The 18,066-nt window shown below is 51.9% G+C and overlaps 2 protein-coding genes and 1 non-coding gene across 3 annotated transcripts in view; 2 read left to right on the forward strand and 1 right to left on the reverse strand.

The window, feature by feature from the left end:
- The first annotated feature begins 638 nt into the window (after positions 1–638).
- On the forward strand, positions 639–2,606 carry LOC100905289 (segment polarity protein dishevelled homolog DVL-2-like). Its single transcript, XM_003744490.1, has 2 exons — positions 639–820; positions 1,415–2,606. Exons 1-2 carry the CDS (start codon positions 639–641, stop codon positions 2,604–2,606), a joined length of 1,374 nt encoding a protein of 457 aa, XP_003744538.1.
- Positions 2,607–4,688: 2,082 nt separating this feature from the next.
- Positions 4,689–4,788, reverse strand: LOC114828286 (U6 spliceosomal RNA). The gene has a single exon (XR_003777111.1). It is a non-coding gene; the product is annotated as a U6 spliceosomal RNA (small nuclear RNA).
- Positions 4,789–10,654: 5,866 nt separating this feature from the next.
- The window catches only part of SNF4Agamma (SNF4/AMP-activated protein kinase gamma subunit), a 67,991-nt gene continuing 60,579 nt past the window's right edge, over positions 10,655–18,066 (forward strand). Inside the window, exon 1 of the mRNA XM_003744475.2 lies at positions 10,655–11,267. The gene's annotated coding sequence lies outside the window, so the exon portion shown is untranslated. The remainder of the gene's footprint in view (positions 11,268–18,066) is intronic.

An 18,066-nucleotide genomic window follows, 5' to 3' on the forward strand; every position in this document is an offset into this window, starting at 1 on the left:
AGCTCCAAAGCATCGTTCTCCAAGCTATTCACCAGAGTATATTCCTCTAAGACAGCGAAACCATCGATTTCCATCGAGTAGGGTACGAAGGATGTTCTGGAACGCAAGAATGTAGTTCAATCCGAGAGAAATCATTTTCCGGCAGAACGATAAAAGGCTCACGGAACCCCGAGAGTTCCGCGGCGCCCACTCAGCGAGACACTGAACTTTAGAGCAAGTCCGCCTGAATAAGATCACACAGACAATGCACGCTAAATGGAGTAGGCTCGGTAATCAGTAATCAGAGCGTGCCCTCCTATTGGAGGCAATACGGCAATATGGTGTTCGCGCTCCTTCCTGACTCGAGTGCCACTCGGTCAGCTCGGCCGAAGAACTTCTTCCTTTTTTTCGCCTAGAGGCTCGGATAAGAAAGAGCCGCCGAGAGAGAGAAGCCCCTCACAAAAGATGAGCGAATGGAACCCCACGCTAGAACCCCAACAATTGCTAGAAGGAGTCGTCAAGCGACCCGAGCTGCTCTGGAGGCCATCGAAGCTCGGTTCTCGGCTGGTCGTCAGACCTCAACCTGGATCCGGATTTGTTCGAATACCAAAACTTCATCGAATTTTAAGCTGTGGAGTTGAGGAGCAGTTATTCCCGAGATGGCGGGAACTAAAAGGCGGAAAGTGGAGACGAAAGTGTGTTTCCACATCGACGAGGAGGAAACGCCTTATCTGGTGAAGTTGCCTATTGCGATCGGAAAGTTGACGTTGAAGGACTTCAAGCGAAGCTTGCCAAGGACGAATTTCAAATTTTTCTTCAAATCGGTCGATCCGGAATTCGGGTAAGTCCAAGATAACTGACCGTCTCACGCGCCATTCTAGTCCTCGAGCGTCGAGCGTTGCAGCGGAATATCGAATGCTAATTAGCGCCGAACTGGTCAAGTCAAGAAGACTCGATGAAGGGCTTTCCGATGCTCAAATGCCCCGAGGGAATCTCGTTCGGAAATCTGCTCGTCGAGTTTCCCTCTAGTGAAATTCCGACCGCTCGAAACTCTTCAGTCTTCTGCATACTGTGAATTTCTCGATCATGAGCGTATCCACGAGACAAGGGTCTCTCAGGCTCTCTCTGCCGAGGCACCGAGATCAGACGCCGGAGACAACCCGGTAGATGATTGTGTTTGCACAACATGCTCGCCGAGAGTGGGAATACATCGTAAAATCAGCGATTCCTGCTGTGTCTTGGGTGTAGAAAGCGCCGAGGAACGTCACCCATCCGTCCAAGGGCTGTACTCTGCGGAACACCTACGCAGAGCGATAACCTCCCAGGGCTGAAGCCAGGAATCCGAACTTTATTCCTTATACACATAACCTCCTGCGCTCATTCCGCCCGAGAATCGTGATGACCCTGGAATTCCTCTAAATTATTGATTTTTCAGTGTTGTGAAGGAAGAAATCACCAATGATTCTGCGGTACTACCGTCGTTCAAGGGTCGCGTCGTTTCATGGCTTGTCACGGAAAAGATCACGGAGACGCTAACGCGCCACGCTCCGCTACGTGAGAGCAAGCAGCTGGGTCAGAAGCAAGCCGCGAATAACATTTACGAGAAAATCCAAACGCGAGAGAGGCTTCGTTCCGTCGGCTCCAGCACGGATTCGGAATCGATCGAGTTGAGGAACATTCTAGAGCCATGCAGTCCAGACCTCTCGTCTCGGATGACCACCCGGAGTTTAGAGACTGTTTACACCCACAGAGCCGGTGATTATGAGAACTATCCCACGCTCGGGCGACACGAGGTGCTCATGCCCAGCGAGGCTACGAGTACTCTAGGCGCCACCGAGGTGGCCGGAGACGACCAGAATCTCATCCTCGTCGAGCTGACTCTGACCGAATCTACACCCAGCCTCGGTATCCATGTTGCGGATTCACCGGGAGGGGATCTCTTGATCGACAGAATAATCGAGGGCAGTCTGGTGTGCCTCGATGGTCGCATAGGCGTCGGAGATAAACTTTTGAAGATAAACGGCACCCCGCTGCAGCATCTATCAAGCTCAGAAGCGACTAATGTGATGCGAAGCATCACGAGCACAACTAAAGAGGTGGCGCTCCTGATAGGCAAACGGAGTCAGAGCCCTTACGGAAAGTTCATTCGGCCCATCGACCCGGGCGCTTGGGTCGCTCATACGGAAGCCGCTCTCCAGGAAGGAACTTGGGAAAACGACTTTGCGCAAATACCTTTCGCGGCTGCGACATCCACGATGGAGCTGACGCCCCCATCGTCCACCGTGCATAGCTGGGGACCTGACGGTACGGACGAGAAGTCCGTCGAAGATGCGCTTTCAGAAATAGTTAGTGCGATGGCAAGAGCGAACTCTGGACTCAGAATAAAGGATAGGAAATGGCTTTCATTTCACTTCAGAAATGCTGCTGTAGGTACTGAAATCGTAGACTGGCTCCAGCGATATGGAGCGTTTGAGAGGAAGCACGCGAAATTGCTCGCGGAGAACATGTTCAAGGGAGGTCTCATCAGGAATCCATTGGTGAAGAAGCGTTTCAAGAAGAAAAGCATCTACACCTTCTGTGAAGAGATCGACCAATTATATCAAAAGTCTTTGGACGAGCGGATCTAGCAGGAGAGAAGAGAAGAGAGCTCTTGCGGCATCTCTCGATCAGTCCTCAGTCGAATTTAGTCCTCAGACTGGCGCTAACTGATGTTCCCTTTATTGGTGCTGTGATTTTAGTTATAAATCAATGTTTATGCATGGCAAAGTCTATGTGTCTTGTCTGACAGAGATATAGACGAGCGACGCGAAAGACGGTCGAAATTGTTCATCATCGTAGACTGGATCGCCGAATGTGTGAATTGTCTTCTGGATTCCCAAAAGGATCTAAGATCTCGCTCGAACCTGGATCGAGAGTATCTGATCAATGGCATCGGACTCAAAATCAAGAAACTCTGAACTGCGTCCCGACTTATCCGCGATTAGTCTCGATCGGTCACTCTTCGCCCGGCGACCTCGTGTGTCGAAGAATAAAGTCAGGTTACCTCTGGTACTAAAGTTGCTGATTTCTCAGTCGGGGTTTCTCCGTACTCGAGTCGGAAAGTCGTAGTTTAATAGTTCCCTACTAGTCAGGTCGTGTAGCAGTTAAGTTTTCCACTCATTCTCTCACTGTTCAGAGACAGCATATTTTTGTCCTGTGCCCTAGCTCTGTCATCGAGCCTGTTCAGCTCCCGGCAAATCCTCGCCCAGGACTAGAGGGATCAAAAAGCAACCACCCAGGATCGTTTCGCAGAAGTGATCCACGGGTTTCGCGCGGTTGCCGTAGATCTTCAGCCAAAAGCTTCATTCAAAGTTCCGCGAGTCGCAAAGTGAGCACCATGAGCTTCGTGTCAAGGGGTCTGAATCTTCATAGGGATCAGACTGTCTTGACTTTCTTCAAGGCATTCTGATTCATCTAGACACCAGCGTATTTAGGGGGTGGCATTTCAGGCCCGTGCCCCACACCAAGATTTTCTGCTTCATACTACCTCCCCTCGCTGAGGAATCTGAGTGTCGCGACTTCATCAATCGTCTCAGAACGGAATCAAACCACGTTGTGCTTAGTAATTTGGCTCAACCAACATGATTTTCAAGCTCAAACCCACCGGCCGACGACCTGCTCCTAATCTGTTGGAATAAGATGGCACCGTAACGAAAGCTGTGTATTTCTGCGTCGCCCCACTGAAAGGATTCTCTTCAGCCATCAATCTGGGAATCGTATCGTTTTGTTCAGACGGACTTCTCTCCAGGATGAAGGACGAAAATTCGAGGAGCATCTATCGGCGATTCCTCAGGTGCCCCTAAAGGTCTGAGCGATGGAGGAGCATTCCCAGAGACTCAAGGGGAGAACCTAGGGAGTTCCTAGATCTCTGTCCGCGATCTAGCCCCGGTCTGCCACCGCGCAGCGACACCGAGAAGCAATCCGAGACACACCGATGCTCTCTCGAATTCTCTGCCATCAGTCTACCGTCGAAGTCTCACGCTCAAACACTCGAAAGCCTCCTCGAATTCTATGCTGTAAGTTCACCAGAAAAGTCCCACTCCCGATGCCGTTTCTCTAACTCCCCATACTTCCAACTCATGCAGAATGATCCCGTAGCTAATGAGGCAGACGTTTTCGGCTCAAATATCAGCTGGAAAGGATTTATATAGGTAGCACCTCAAGGAAGCACAGAGCTCTCGATCGCATGTCATCGCAAGCCGCAGTCCGTCATGCTGGAACCGATCCCAGAGTTCCTCCACTCGATCCGGACTGACGCGGAGCTGTTGCTGACGAATGTATTGCCGAAAGCTCAGAATTGGGCGCATATCACGACATTACTTGCGAAGCATCAACCGTATCCCCTTGTATCGTGAGGGGGGAAGGGGGCTTCGATCCCAACGACCGGCTCTCTGAAGCGTGGGGTGTCTATCATCGCCCCGCCGCGCCGTAGGAGATTCTCGCGGAGCCGACCAGATTGTGGTACCAACGACCGCACTTGCGGTCTGGAGTCGAGGGAAGAACTGGCCGTCCGATCTCGACTGCGTCTTCGAGAATCGTCGCGTGGTTCGAGCCACCGATGCCAGAGTCGGAAAAGATATCATCCGAGAATCAATGAGGTGATATCTCGGAGCGGGCGAGTGATCGCAGTGTGTCGCCCAGGACTATGCGACCGGGATGAAATACTGAAAAAAAATGTGGAACGCTTCACGATTTTGCGTGTCATCCTTGCGCAGGGGCCATGCTAATCTTCTCTGTATCGTTCCAATTTTAGTATGTGTACCGAAGTACGACTAGTAGAGAGCCCATCTATCTATATATACTCGCCTCTGCGGCTCCTTCGCCGAATCTCCCTCGAGACGAGATTCGAGCTCAAGTTCCCGGTGGTCGATGCCGAGTGGGACTCGGATTACCCTGCCGCCGGATGATCGAGGATCTCTAGTGAGTTTCTATAAGTATTCTCAGGTTTTAATCACACTGCCAGATTGGTAAACCGCGTTTTTTTACCTCCCGGGCCTGCGAGCTGTTCGTCGAGGATCGTCTGCTAGACTCGTGTTTGGCGCGCGTGTCGTCGGCTCTATGCACCTCAACCAAGAGCCAACACGACCACAGGCGGGACTCGCAGTGGAGAGCATGGCGCTGGCGGTCAAATAGCCGTACCACGAATGTGATTTGATTGAATACGGAGAGGGCGCTACCAGAGAGCTCGGGGGCGGGGCTAGCACATTCGGTACTCAGGCCCCCTTTCAATGTTCAATGTTGATTCGGCTGCCGCGATTTCTCAGCTCTGGCGCATCTAACACTGAGCCCCTGCCTTCGTGCGGACACGGGCATGGAAGTGCTCGTATGCGTGATCGGAAAAAAAATTGTCAAATCGTCACTCAGGGGGAGCAGAATGAATTCAGGGAACCCGATCTGGAAGTTCGAGTCTGTCACCTTCGAGCAGGGTCTGTCTGCCTCTATGGGTCGGTTTGGAGGGTTCTCCAATGGGATGCGGGAGAGACAAACGTTCCGGTCTCGGCTCTCTCCGTCCTGAGCGTGGCAGAGCGAGAGAATCACTCGGCTCCATAGGTGACATCATAAGCTCCTGCTCAGAGCCCGGGATTACATCGAGGAGCAATCCAGTCGAGCGTGATTGGGAGTTCGAATGAGCCCGCATCTAGGTTCGGAAGGCAACCATCGCTTCCAGCCCTTATGACGGTGGTTGAGAAGTCCAATCAGCTCGCAGCGGGCGTATACGTGAAATATATGGGTAATAACTCCGCAATCGCGGATTGTGATCACGCTGGAGCTGGTGGTGACATTGTTGAACGCGACAGAGTCGGACCTTCGACCTCAAAAGACACCCAGAGCGCTTTTTCGGTGTTCTCGTAGAACGTGAGCTCGCGGATCCCTACAAAAGGACATGTGGGATGTGCGGAGAATCGACAACACTGTCAGATCCGGTTATTGTGGCAACCGCACGGAGTGCGGTCTGGATCACAACGACCGAGATGTCGTGCGGTCGACGGGTTAACGTTTTCACTGGTTATGAGCTCGGAAAGATTCTCGGATACGATCGATAGCTTCATGCGTGCATAGAAGAGGAGGAATGCAAGCACTGGGAAGAAGAAAATGCACATGCAATCAAGTCCCAGCCCTGGCTATGGACCTTGAGGACTGGACTTATTTGTTCGGCGTTTTCTTGACATCTTTCGTCCGAAATCACTCCGGAGACGGGAGAACGCGCGGAAGATGTTCCCATGAATCGCCATGAGCGGATGTCAATCGAGAGTGGTCATCCGGGCGCATTGGGAGGAGCTCGCAGGCCGAGTTAGGGCGCGTCAGATTCTCCGAAACGACATCGGACCGGTAGCTTCGCATTGCTATCAGGTATGCCGGCTAGTCAAGAGCGAACACGCTCGGAAACGACTGCAGCAGTCAATTCCATCGAAGAAGCGAGAGTAGACCGCCACCTTCTGGGGATGACATCATGCTCTTCGGATGGATATTCGGAGATGGGCCGAGGATACCATCGCTCGTGGATATCAGAACCCGTCCACTATGTACATAGCCTGCGAAGATCCCGCTGTTTTCGCGATCATGAGGAAAATGGGGAGACCGACTTCTTCGTTGGAAGAACGCGGGCAGTGTGTGACTCACAGCGATATGGACGACAGGTAGATGCGCGTATTTTCGACCGTTCTCCATGAAGACGGATGGAAAAAAATTTCGATACTTTCCTCTTCGCGGTTACGTGTTTTTGATTCCGCCGACGAGCAATGCGCTAGACGGCTGTCTCTCCTTTATGGTGCTTGACTCTTGTTACGCTTTCGACTGAACTTCCGTCAATGCATTGCTTCAACGATTGTCGTGATGGTGTGACATGCCGGCTCCTTCTTCCTCGTGGGGAAACTTGGTCGACATACGCTGGAAATTTCGATGAGGAAGACTCTCGTTACGCTTTCGACTGAACTTCCGTCAATGCATTGCTTAAACGATTCTCGTGATGGTGTGACATGCCGGCTCCTTCTTCCTCGGTTTGATTACTCCCGGGAAACAAGGACGGGAACCGATGTATTGCCCCGTCTCGTGTAAACCCACTTTCCATTCGAATCTCGAGACCATTCAAGACCCTTCGAGAATTCGACATCCCGTCTGCTCGCACACCAGGTCGGATATCCATTCACAGAAATCGTTGCTGGAACGAGAAGTCGTCCACAGCCCCGCGGCTCCTCCAAGGTCCTCGAAGATCGGCACGAAGATAATTATCGATCCTTGACCAGAGTCTCCGGAGAACCCCCCACGAATGAGTTCCGACGTTCCGAGTAGACCCATGGAGGACTCGTGAAGCGATTCATGCGGAACGGGCTCATTTACTTCTCGGGCGCATGAACGACCAGCTACGAAAAATCATCGAAGGAAAAAGTTGTTCCCCCACGCGATATCCCATTTATTCGACTTATTGAAGGGAGGGCGAATCCCGGGAACTTCGGTTTCTTCAAAACGAGTTCTTCGGTTTCCCGTCACCGATCGGTCTCGTTTCCTCCGGATCACACCGCTTTCATTTGTCCCTTATGTCCCTTATGCCGGCAAGAAAACCAGATCTGGTTCTCATGGCGGCAAGACCCCCGTCGGAATTCGAATCTCGGAATCGAGGAAAAAACTAATCTTGCTGGAATCTTCGATCGATGGTGCGAGAGCATCAAAGTCTGATGCTCTCCCAGAAAGTTACTCTCGGTCCACCCAAATGAATACTCCTGACTCAAGAGAGACACTGCTGCCTGTTTCTGAGCTCCGAATTGTGGGCTCCCTTGACCTCCGCTGAGCCATTGCTCTCGAAGAAGGCGTTTCCACGGACGCTCTATTCCTTGATCGAATTTCGAATTGTTTCCGACGTAAGCGATCACTGACATGTAGTGTAAACATCTCGGTCAACGACCGAGCTCTCGAAAGAAACAGCGCCGGAGAACGCTGAAGCCAGCACGGGGAGTAGTCTCGGGAGAAGCATCAAGTCATTCCTCCCACCTCCGAACTCTGAACCTCAAAACCACAGTTTCCTTCGAGAAGTATTCCTTGCGGTGTCATGGTGAGTGCTCTTATTTCCAGACCGAAGTTTCCAAAGATTCGAATAGAAGCGATTTCGCTCCAGCCGTTGGCCGAGCCCGTTCGGAACAGCGTCAGTGTGCGCAAGCCGTGCGGAGAATGAGTCGCGACTAAGCTGAATGATATTCCCTGCGCGATGCACGAAACATTCCTCGCGCGTTTGGTGCGACAAGCGGGATCGCGACTCGGCACGTTCGGTCCGTCTTCAGCAACAAATTATAATTTGAGGAGACGTCGAGCACGCTAATATGAACGGGACGGTATGCATCGATTCCTAGCGACCCTGCGTCTGTCCCGGAGTCTGGGTATGTGACGTCTACGAATCTGGACGAGCAGGGTTCTTTCGCGTCGACCGCAAAAGCATTGAAGGCATTCTTGGGCCATGATCTTCGGAGAGAGAGAAGGTTGATCGTCGCAACAGGGAAACGAATGAAATATGTTACGGTATCGTAATACAGCTCCGAGGAAACTGAAAGAAACGAAAGGACAGAAAACTTCAGAGGACTGTGCGGTACGATGATTTCAGGCATATATTTCGGCTCACTAAGAGTTTTCGTTGTGGAAAAAAAGGTAAAAAAAAGTGGGTGCGTCAAACATTGTACGAAGCTTTCATCGACCAAGGGCAAACTCCGAAATTCCATCCCAAGGGCGACCGACCGCCAAGTGACAGATTTGATCCTGATCCATTATTTTTTCGTGTCGACAACGATAAGCCGCATCAGGAACACTTTATCCGACGACGCCTCGTTCGACGTTTTGTTGACAGGGTCTCTCTCGAGGCCCTTCGAAGAATTTAGTCGTTCTTCTTTTCTTTGAATACAAATCTTACGCAATCCAGTTAGGTCAATATGATCGATATCCATTTTTTCGATCTCCGCGCTGCTCGCGATTCGATTCGCCATCGGGTAAGTCCATGGTCGTCGCGATGAGATGTGTGAGCGAGGATTTCCCCCTCATGATTATTGCGATCATGTATGACTATTCACCATCAACGCGAATCGTGGTTCTATCATAGAATTGAGCGATATCGCCGACCATCCGAAGGATCAGGCAACATGAAGCGGCCTGGGAATCGAATCACCGCTATCTATGAAAGGAATACCGAACACTGGTCCGATCAATGCATGGGCAGCTACACATAGTCGGCGGAAGCTGTCTTCTCTGAGGAACATGAATCAGTGAATCTGATCCTTTGATCATTGATGATGGGCAAGGCGTGAGAGCACTACCTATTCACAATCGTCAGAAGCTTTCCGAGAGCCACCCTTCACGCATCCCGTATAGCTTGGGCTATCGCGAAGTTCAGCACAACTCGGGCTCTACACCTACTCCTGATCCGGTCGTGTCGAATCAATTTCATCATGGCTAGGGCAGCTTGCGACGCGATGCTCACCACAGTATGTTAATTGCCGCGAGCGAAGCGGGTCGGAAGTTTTTCCGACACCAATGATCTCGGAGGAAAAATCACGGTCGCGTATCCGCATCATACCGTGGAAGAGCAGGGATATAGCAGTCATTAACCCGTGATGTATCGCTGGAGGCGACGCTACCGTCTCGGCAGAGAGACGGGCTAGCTATTGGGGCCGTCAACTAGGCAACCACCTGGCACGTCGCTAGAAGCTCTACCTCGGATTATATCTGCCCCCAAACAACGGATAACATCTCTGGCCTCACATGATTTATACTCGGTCGAGAACACATATTTTCTATCGCAATGTTTACGAAGAGAAAGTATTCAAGCCGTTTGCCGATCGAATGAATTAGGAAGCGCTTTTCCATGAGTCTGAATCACTCTCGGGTGGGAGGCTTCGCAGGGGATAGAAAGCACCGGTGGCTCCGCTGAGAGCCCGCTGCGGAACCTTCCTCAGACATTCCGAGAGTAAGTTACGGTCTCCTAGGGGAGTCGATAGAAGTCCGGATAGCCCGGCCGCTTTCTTCGTCGTGGAATATCAACTTTGAGGTTCAGCGAGGAGAAAGGGGGAAACTTAGGAAATTAGAAGACGGGTGCTATAATGACCAGAAGCGGACCAAGCCGTCTTTGCTCCGGGAAGGGATCCCACCGCTAATCCGCTCTACCCCCGTCATCTCGCTCCTAATCAACATTCGTAGCGGCGAAGCCCTGGAGTTCTCCGAGCGAGACGCACCTGGTGCGCCCCACCCGAGAGCAGAAAAGGTTCCCTGACTTGGCAGACTTCGACAGATAGCAAGAATTGGAAAATCTTAGTAAGTTCCCAGCTAGTGTCCAGTGCTCCGACAAAGCTGTTGGACTAGTGAGCGACAGACGTTAGCTCGGCCTGGAGAGCGCAACTACTCAACGACAGACTCTCTCAGGAGACGCCAAGAGGCTCCGTGAGAGGAGGATAGCGTTCATTGGAAAGGGCCTCCAGGGCCCGGTGTTATTGCCAAGGGTTTAGGCAACGACCACAGATGGCGCTACCGAAGTCCATGCCGCGTTGTTTTGTTCGCCAGGTCTTCTCTCCCGCGATGGCTTCCCTGGCTCGTGCTGCTGCTGGTTGCGCACTACCATTGGATGACTGACTGACTGAGTGACTGACTGACTGACTGACGAAGCGCTTGACAAGCGACCGCATTACACGTTCGGAGCCTGTACGTCTCCCAAGCTGCCAGATAGTAAGCTAGGAGGTCCTCTATAGTGGAAGGTGCAACGCGGCAAGGGGCCTGGTCGACAGGGCCCGTTCATTCACCGCAGTCTACGGTGGCGGCGGTTGTCTCCTCGGCTCCATATAGCCCTTTCCTTCGGTAGGGAATCCCCGACGTAGCTCCTCCGGCAGGCAGCTACGTAGATTTATTGTTAGCTGACTTCGAACGTAATTCCTGCCTGTCTCGAGTTTCATGGAGCTCATGTCGATCGCGCGGTCTTCGGAGCTCTAAATCGGATGGTCGGATCCTTTCGTTCGGACCCCGGAACGGCTGTCCGCGCAGCCAAACTGAAAGAAGCTACGAACTCACAGCCGATCGATCGGTGGACGCATGTGGGGAAGAGTGCACGAATGAATGTCGATGTGGAGTAATTGATCGCGAGAAAAAAACTGTCAGCTGTGCGGGAGTTTCTGGTGATTCGAGTGATTCAACTCATCGGATGAGCGCTGGAAGTTTTGGGAATTTGCGTGGATTCAAAAAGTGTGATCTCTGTTGCGGACCCTTCGCCGAAAGTCGTGAGCCTCGTGAGTATATTTCGACGTTAAGACTTAATCCTCCATGAATCGCCCCGGTGGGTCTCGGGCGTGATTCGAGTGAGCGCCCGTCTGTTTTGCACGGTCAGACATGAACGTTTGTCGGAGTCTCCACATTTTTAGAATCGGAGCAGCTTGGCCTCAAGCTCTCGACCTGCACTCGATGCGGTATCCCGATACCCAGCCTCCGATTGAAGATGAGAGCCCCCAAGCATTCGACAGAATCACTCTCTAGCTAGGAAATCGGAGAGAATCAGGAGCGCGAATCCATCGGTCGTTCACAATGAACTTCCATGGAGAAGCCTGCTTCCTGCGAGTTGAATGCAGTTTTTTTTATATTCATTCCATTCTCAGAAATCTGTGGCTAATGCTTTCTCATCAAAACAATGATCTGTGGCACAGCTGGCCCCTTCCGACTTCCGCGCATAGAAGGCACTGATGCTTCATGCGAGCATATTGCTCTGAATGCTTGGAGTGACGGTCTTCCGGAATCGTATGCGTTGGAGAGACAGGTTCCTGCTGTCCTCTCTACTCGGAAGTGGTTGGCCACCACATCATTTTTTTATTCCGCTGGCTCGTCATATGACTTTCAACCGGGAACCAGCTGAACGTGATCCCAGAGAGAACGAGAGAGGCGTTCACAAATCGTACGAAAGTAATTGTCACCCTCATCCGTGGACGGCTCTTCCATTTCTTGAAATATGAATCACGCCGTAGGTCTTATATTTCATTCCGGAGCCCATGCGGTCGGATTTCTCCATGTCAGACAGGCTGACTGATTGGGCAATGGATGTCAACAACCGGAGCGCGACGATTTTTCGTAATATTATATCATCCTGATCTGAATGATTCTCTGCGTTTTGCGGTGAACTCGTGCTCTGCGGATCAGTGGGATATCTCTCGAAGGAAAAAAAATATCCTCGGTGTCTTCCAATGATGGTGCCGATGGCCTCGCAGCTGTGTGCCTCGTGATCGAGGCCTAGCTACCGCCGGAATGCCGTGCACGCGGCCAGCAAGCTTGTCCCTACTATCGATGGGCTCCTTCGCCCTCCTACGAGCTCTCTATACGATCCCGCTCGGCAATCACAGAACCATGTCGTCGATCCTCGCCTGTAGTTGTTTCTCTCCCTTCCTCTGATACGTGACATACACGTTATATACACATGATATATAACGTACCCATATCCTTCGGCGCCGAATTCACGTTCATCTTTGTTTCGAGCTCCCACATCAGAACACGGCGATGACCGTTGCGGGTGGAGCCGATCAGCGCTCATATGTCGTCCCTCCCCCCCCTCCGCATGTTATTTCTTCATATGCGATGGAGAATCACGCACTCCTTCGCACTCATGTCCATGAAACCTCAGATCGAGCCCGTCGAGTTCCCTGCAGGGAGCCAATAAGCCAAGATCAGCCAGACATCGCGCACCCAAACTTGGCGGTCTCTGTGTACACGACTGAGGCATTTGTGTTCCCACCGTATTCTGGCATCGCTTTTGTTTTCGTTGAATGCGTCTGTCTGCTCAGACGCTCATTTTTTCGTAATGTTCTACGGCCACACAATCAGACCATTGGACCGCCCCTCGATCTCCGGACACGCTTCGTTTTAGGTTGCGAGCGGTCGACGTTTGTGCTCTCTGACCACATCGTCCGACCGACAGATTACAACCTGACCGAGCGGACGATCGGCCGCTCGACCGACCGACGGAACGCGTGGAAGAGTCAAGCTACGTCGACTGTTGAGCGGCGACTTTGTCAACCCCGAACCATCCCGACCCGAGAGACCTGACGGCGTCTCTCATGTTTTAATATGCCCGATCGCAACTTGGTTTTATTGTTCGCGCAATAACTCAGCTGAGCCATAACCATGGCATGCACGAAAGCGTCAGAATCAATTACGCCGAGGGTCCAACTCGTTGCATCGGAGCGTCGTTACTGCTGATAGAGAGGAGACATTCGTTTTCGTTTGGTGTGCGGTTTCTCCTGCGGTGGCGGAAGACCAACGTAAGGAACAGACGTCTTGAGACGCACATTTTCTGGCGCCGTGGATCTAGTTCGGTTTCATACGCTTTGCCGGTCAAGTTTTCCGCCCGTCGAGTTCTTCCGTCGCCGCCGCAGAGTCGTCGCTCGGCTCCGGTCGCCCTTCTGTTCTTTCTCTGCATTCTGTGGACGACAGCAACGCTGCGCTGCCAGAACTTTTCTACTAATGTGAGTGAGAGGATCCGTCTTTTCGGAGTGAGCTCCGCAGTCGACATACGGCCTGTCGCGAGGTAACCAGCACTCATGCTGTCGGCCGCTACGATATCCCTACCGCCAGATATCTGAGCCCCGACACAGCGTTAGCCCGAGGGCATCGATGGAATATTCTGCCTGCGCTCTCCCTTCCTCCACCATCCAGTCTTCTCGCTTTCATGACGCTCTGCGTTCTGCGTTTCGGCACAACTATTGCTTTACCGCCCGTGGTCACCTTGGATCTGTGGCGCCGGAATGATAAGTTTACGTCTACGACGTTTCCTCTGCGAGATGATCGGAATAATATTTTTTTCACTGACTGAGATGGAGATTTTTTTGAGGAGTGGTATATTTTTCCCGGAAAAATGTAGGGAATCGCTTCCTGAATTCGCTCGCCACCCTGGGTCCGACGGAGCTTAGACGCCACCGTCACCGAGGTAGATAAGAGGACAGTATCGAGAGGCGTACCGTGATTCTAGGCGAGCTGAGCGGTTGGTATCCGAGAAATCTATCGATATCTCATGTAGAGCTAGATCGGATACATTCACTCATACCCAACGCAGTGTCACGAGTGCGCCATCCCATCGGTAGTCTTGTTGACTTCCCGAGGACGGAATCGGAGAAGCCTTTGCTTTGCGGTGTGTACGTAATCACCCGGAAGCTTGCTTGTTCATCCACCAGCGAAGCGATGCCTCGTGGGAGGAATTCGATGTCGACGCTCTCGCGGTTTGCTCCCAGCTCCACAGATGGAAAGACTCGAATGATATCACGATCGAAAGGAATTACCTTGTTCTTCGTCAGTGCGAGGGGATTGTCCGGGAATTTCCTAGGGCTCTTTCCATCCTCAAGCCCGAGATTTGGATATGCAGACATACTGTGGAAGAATTTCAAAACTGCTTCATTTCATAACTCAATATCGAGCCATAGTCACTTATTCATCCGCGCTTTTTCGACTTTCCAGAGAATCTTATCGACTTATTTTGTTTTCAAGTCACGGCACACGGAGCCGGTTAGTCGGTAGAGGCATCGAAGCAGGGCGGCGCGGTGTCCGTCCCCACAGAATCGAGAAAGAAATATATCCATTCTCTCTAAGATGTCGGACGGGATTACTCGAGGATCAATGGGTCAAGACCTCTGTGCGCCAGTCAGAACACAAATGTTTTCTCTGGGGAAGTCTGTGCGACTCGCTGCTGGGTAGCTACTTATAGCCGTTCGATCACTAAAATCAATTGCTCACAAATGAATCCTGGAGCGGTCACTTCATGCTGTGGATCAGACTTCTGACGCCCTTTATATTTATCAATTCCTTAAGCTCTCCCGCGAATCGCTCTCGAATTTTCCGCGCCACTCCAGAGCGTTCCGCTGGATTTGGTGAACAATCAAAGCAATGGTGTCTCGCATTGACGATGTCGTTGATATGTCCTCGAGCCCCGCATATATGATCCATTGCCACAAGTCGTCGAGGTCACTTTGAACAGGCGGTCAACTTCCTCGAGAACGAGCGGAGATTGTCTGACAGTCGCTCCGAGCCCGGCGACGGCATCTGCTAAAAGGCGATTTTGTACAAGTCAGAATCAACTGGATCGGTTCTATCACGAATCACGAACATCAAAGACACTCCTTGACCCGAGAGGAAGAGATACAGCGTCATGCTTCAGCCGTTTCTGAAAACGCGAGGAAACTCGTCACAGCTTTTCCTCCATGACACACGCGACAATTACAGCGATTCTGAGTCTCGCTGAGATGTCAACGCGTGTGTGATAATTTAGCGTTCCCTTTCTGCTTGTAATCTGAGTGAGGCTCGGAAATTAAGCTCCTCCGAGGCCAGCTGTTGACGAGTCCGTCGTCCCTGTGGCGTTATCAAAGTATGCACTGAAAAAATAGGCACGGCAACGACACCCAAAGCATCAGCAGACCTTGAACTTCGGCGAGCATGAACGAAGTCGGGAGCGAATGCTGGCTTGCATCCGAATCGGTGCATTATTCGTGGAATGCGTTCGATCGGACGACGTTTGCGGAATTCGACTGCGTATCGAAACCTCTATGAAAGCGACTGCTTAGAACTTAGTGGGACCTTAGTCCTGTCGCCGGCGTCATAAATTATCAACTTCGAATCGTTCGGACTAGGAGGCGCGATAAAGCTCCAATCTGTCGGCCGATAAATTCATCGCCGGTTAGCCGTGACGATGTGAGATCCGGCGGCCGCGCGGCTGGCTCGAGTTACTTCTCTTTAGCATTCCAAATCGTATCGGATCGGCAATGTGTGCGTGAGAGAGCTGTGTCGCGACAAGGAACGAGAGATACCGGACTAAGCAAGGCTACACGGCAGATTTTCGGGTTCCTTTCCATTGTTCAGTGGCTCCCGGTGTAACACTTTCAGCTTCTCCCGCGGGCTCTCCCTGTAGCAGCGGTGTTGTTTTTCGATAGCTGCCGGGGAATGGAATTTCTCATCCTCGCGATGAGCGAAGAGAGGGCCGGGAAGGATCTTCCTTGCTGGAGCCTTTGTTCACGATTCCGATCGGCCGTGCTCCTGCGGCAGCTTCCTTGAGGCCCTTCTTGAGACAAAAACATTTTAGATATTATTTATGGAACATCCTGAATTTTCAAGTCGCTTGGAGCGCTTTCTCCGGTCTCGGTCGGACAAGTCAAACGATTTCGATAGCCTGCGCTCGTGTCGGTCTGCGGATGCCATCAGGAAAGTCTGGAGTGGAAGGCGCCGCCGTGGTAGTTGTCCGGTAATTCTCCCCAGGACTTTGCTCCAAATGTCCGCCCAATGTCCTCTCGTAGATCCCTCTTACGGAAAGAACGTACCTGTCAAAAGAAGCTGAGCAATCGGGCAGAACGCGGAACGAGGGTAGAATGAATTATTTCTACGTGGTAGAACATCCGAATCGAGTTAGTGTTGTTCTCCAACGTTGAACGATTGTGATCGAGTGCGATGACGTATTGACAGGTTTCCGCGGACTTGGAACTGCCCCACACGCGACGACGGCATCCTTCGGATCGGCAGGAGCTACCTTCTATGGAATCAGGCAACTTACTCGATTTAATCAGTCCACGCTCAGAGTGAATTCGGATGTCGTCGGAGTTGTCGGGGCTGCCCTCTCGGGGAAAGAGCCGACTCGTAGCTGGCCTTGGAGGGGGGGATAGCTCGAAGGAAAGCGAAGCATATATTCTCCTACGAGCCTCACGGAACGGAGCCCACCAAGACGCCTACGATTGGCTTCGTGACCCCTTAATGAGAGAGGGAATTTCCAGACTCGCAGACGGAAAGAAATCGTCCGTTCCCCAGAGCGTTCGCGATGGACCATGCACAGAGCTCGTCAGCTAGCGACCCGCAGCCTTATCTTGGGAAGACACCTTTAGCAGCATTCTGTGTTGTTCCTCAATTCCCGCTTTATTATTTCGTCGCGGAGAATTGGATCCCATCTGTTTACCGTCAGCTCGCCCCGAGATCGTAAGGTCGGGAGATATCCGTCCGCGGATGCTCCCGCAATTTTCCCCGCTTCCTGGAGTCGGGGGTGATTGGATGCTCGAACTCTAAGCGTGCCAAGACCTAATCGTTAACTGCCGACGGGTCTGGGGGGGGGCATGATTTTCTCTTTCAGTGATGAAACAAGTCACAGAAGAACTCGTCATGTCCAGTCAGGTCCGACGGTTTTCCGGTGGAGCACCATTTATGGGCTGCCGTAAGCGACGCTTTCTGTAAGTATCGCTAGTCGTACAGAAAAATTCGACCTCGAAGCGCCGAACGGTTCTTTTCTCGAGCTGCATTAAGGCGTCACCGGGAACACACCTTACGTCATACAGAATAGAGCGTGTGCTTCAATCGTCGAACACCTTTTCGTGAGTGGCTGCCGCCGCTGCTCCGGACGCGTGAACGAAGGGTCTTATTGCACAGATAAGAGACGCTCTACAAAGCGCTGCCAAACTCATTGAGAGCGGAACCTGCCAAAATACCATCTCGAGAAGCGACCGTGTTCTCTCGTTTTCGAGTGGCTGGTCGGCCACCGAGATGAATGGCTGACAGTCGACCGATCAGGTTGACGCTCACCAGTCGAGCGACAGTAGGTATACGCAATTTCCGAGCGAGCAATATCTCACCTTCCACCTTGGACGTATCGATCTCTCTTGAGGACGGTCTCCGCGACGCGGACGTTCAGAGCAGGAGTCCTCGATTTCACCGCGTGGAAAACATTGTTCCAAGGCCATCCGATGAGGGGAAATTCAGGCACCGAATCGAGTTCCAATTTCGCCCTCGATCCTCCCGCTCCGAAAGAGGGCTGTTCTGGCAGATCCGGCTTCACTACGCGGATGCCGGACGATCCGTTTTCAAAGATTGGCGTACACTCCTGCATCTCTGCCCATCACGTTGGTTGTGCTTTGCTGAAAACATGGGGAACGCGATCGAGACGATATCCGACGATAAACACCCACCGAACAATTACAGTAAGCGGGATCGGCTCGGCGGATTCCTCGAAAAAATGAATCGATAACATTCCGGGGAATCGAATCCACACCAGCTGTTTGCGATCATCTGCGGGAATGAATCTATTTG

This window comes from Galendromus occidentalis, unplaced genomic scaffold (assembly GCF_000255335.2).
Source record: "Galendromus occidentalis unplaced genomic scaffold, Mocc_1.1 scf7180000077469, whole genome shotgun sequence".
Lineage (NCBI taxonomy): Eukaryota > Metazoa > Arthropoda > Arachnida > Mesostigmata > Phytoseiidae > Galendromus > Galendromus occidentalis.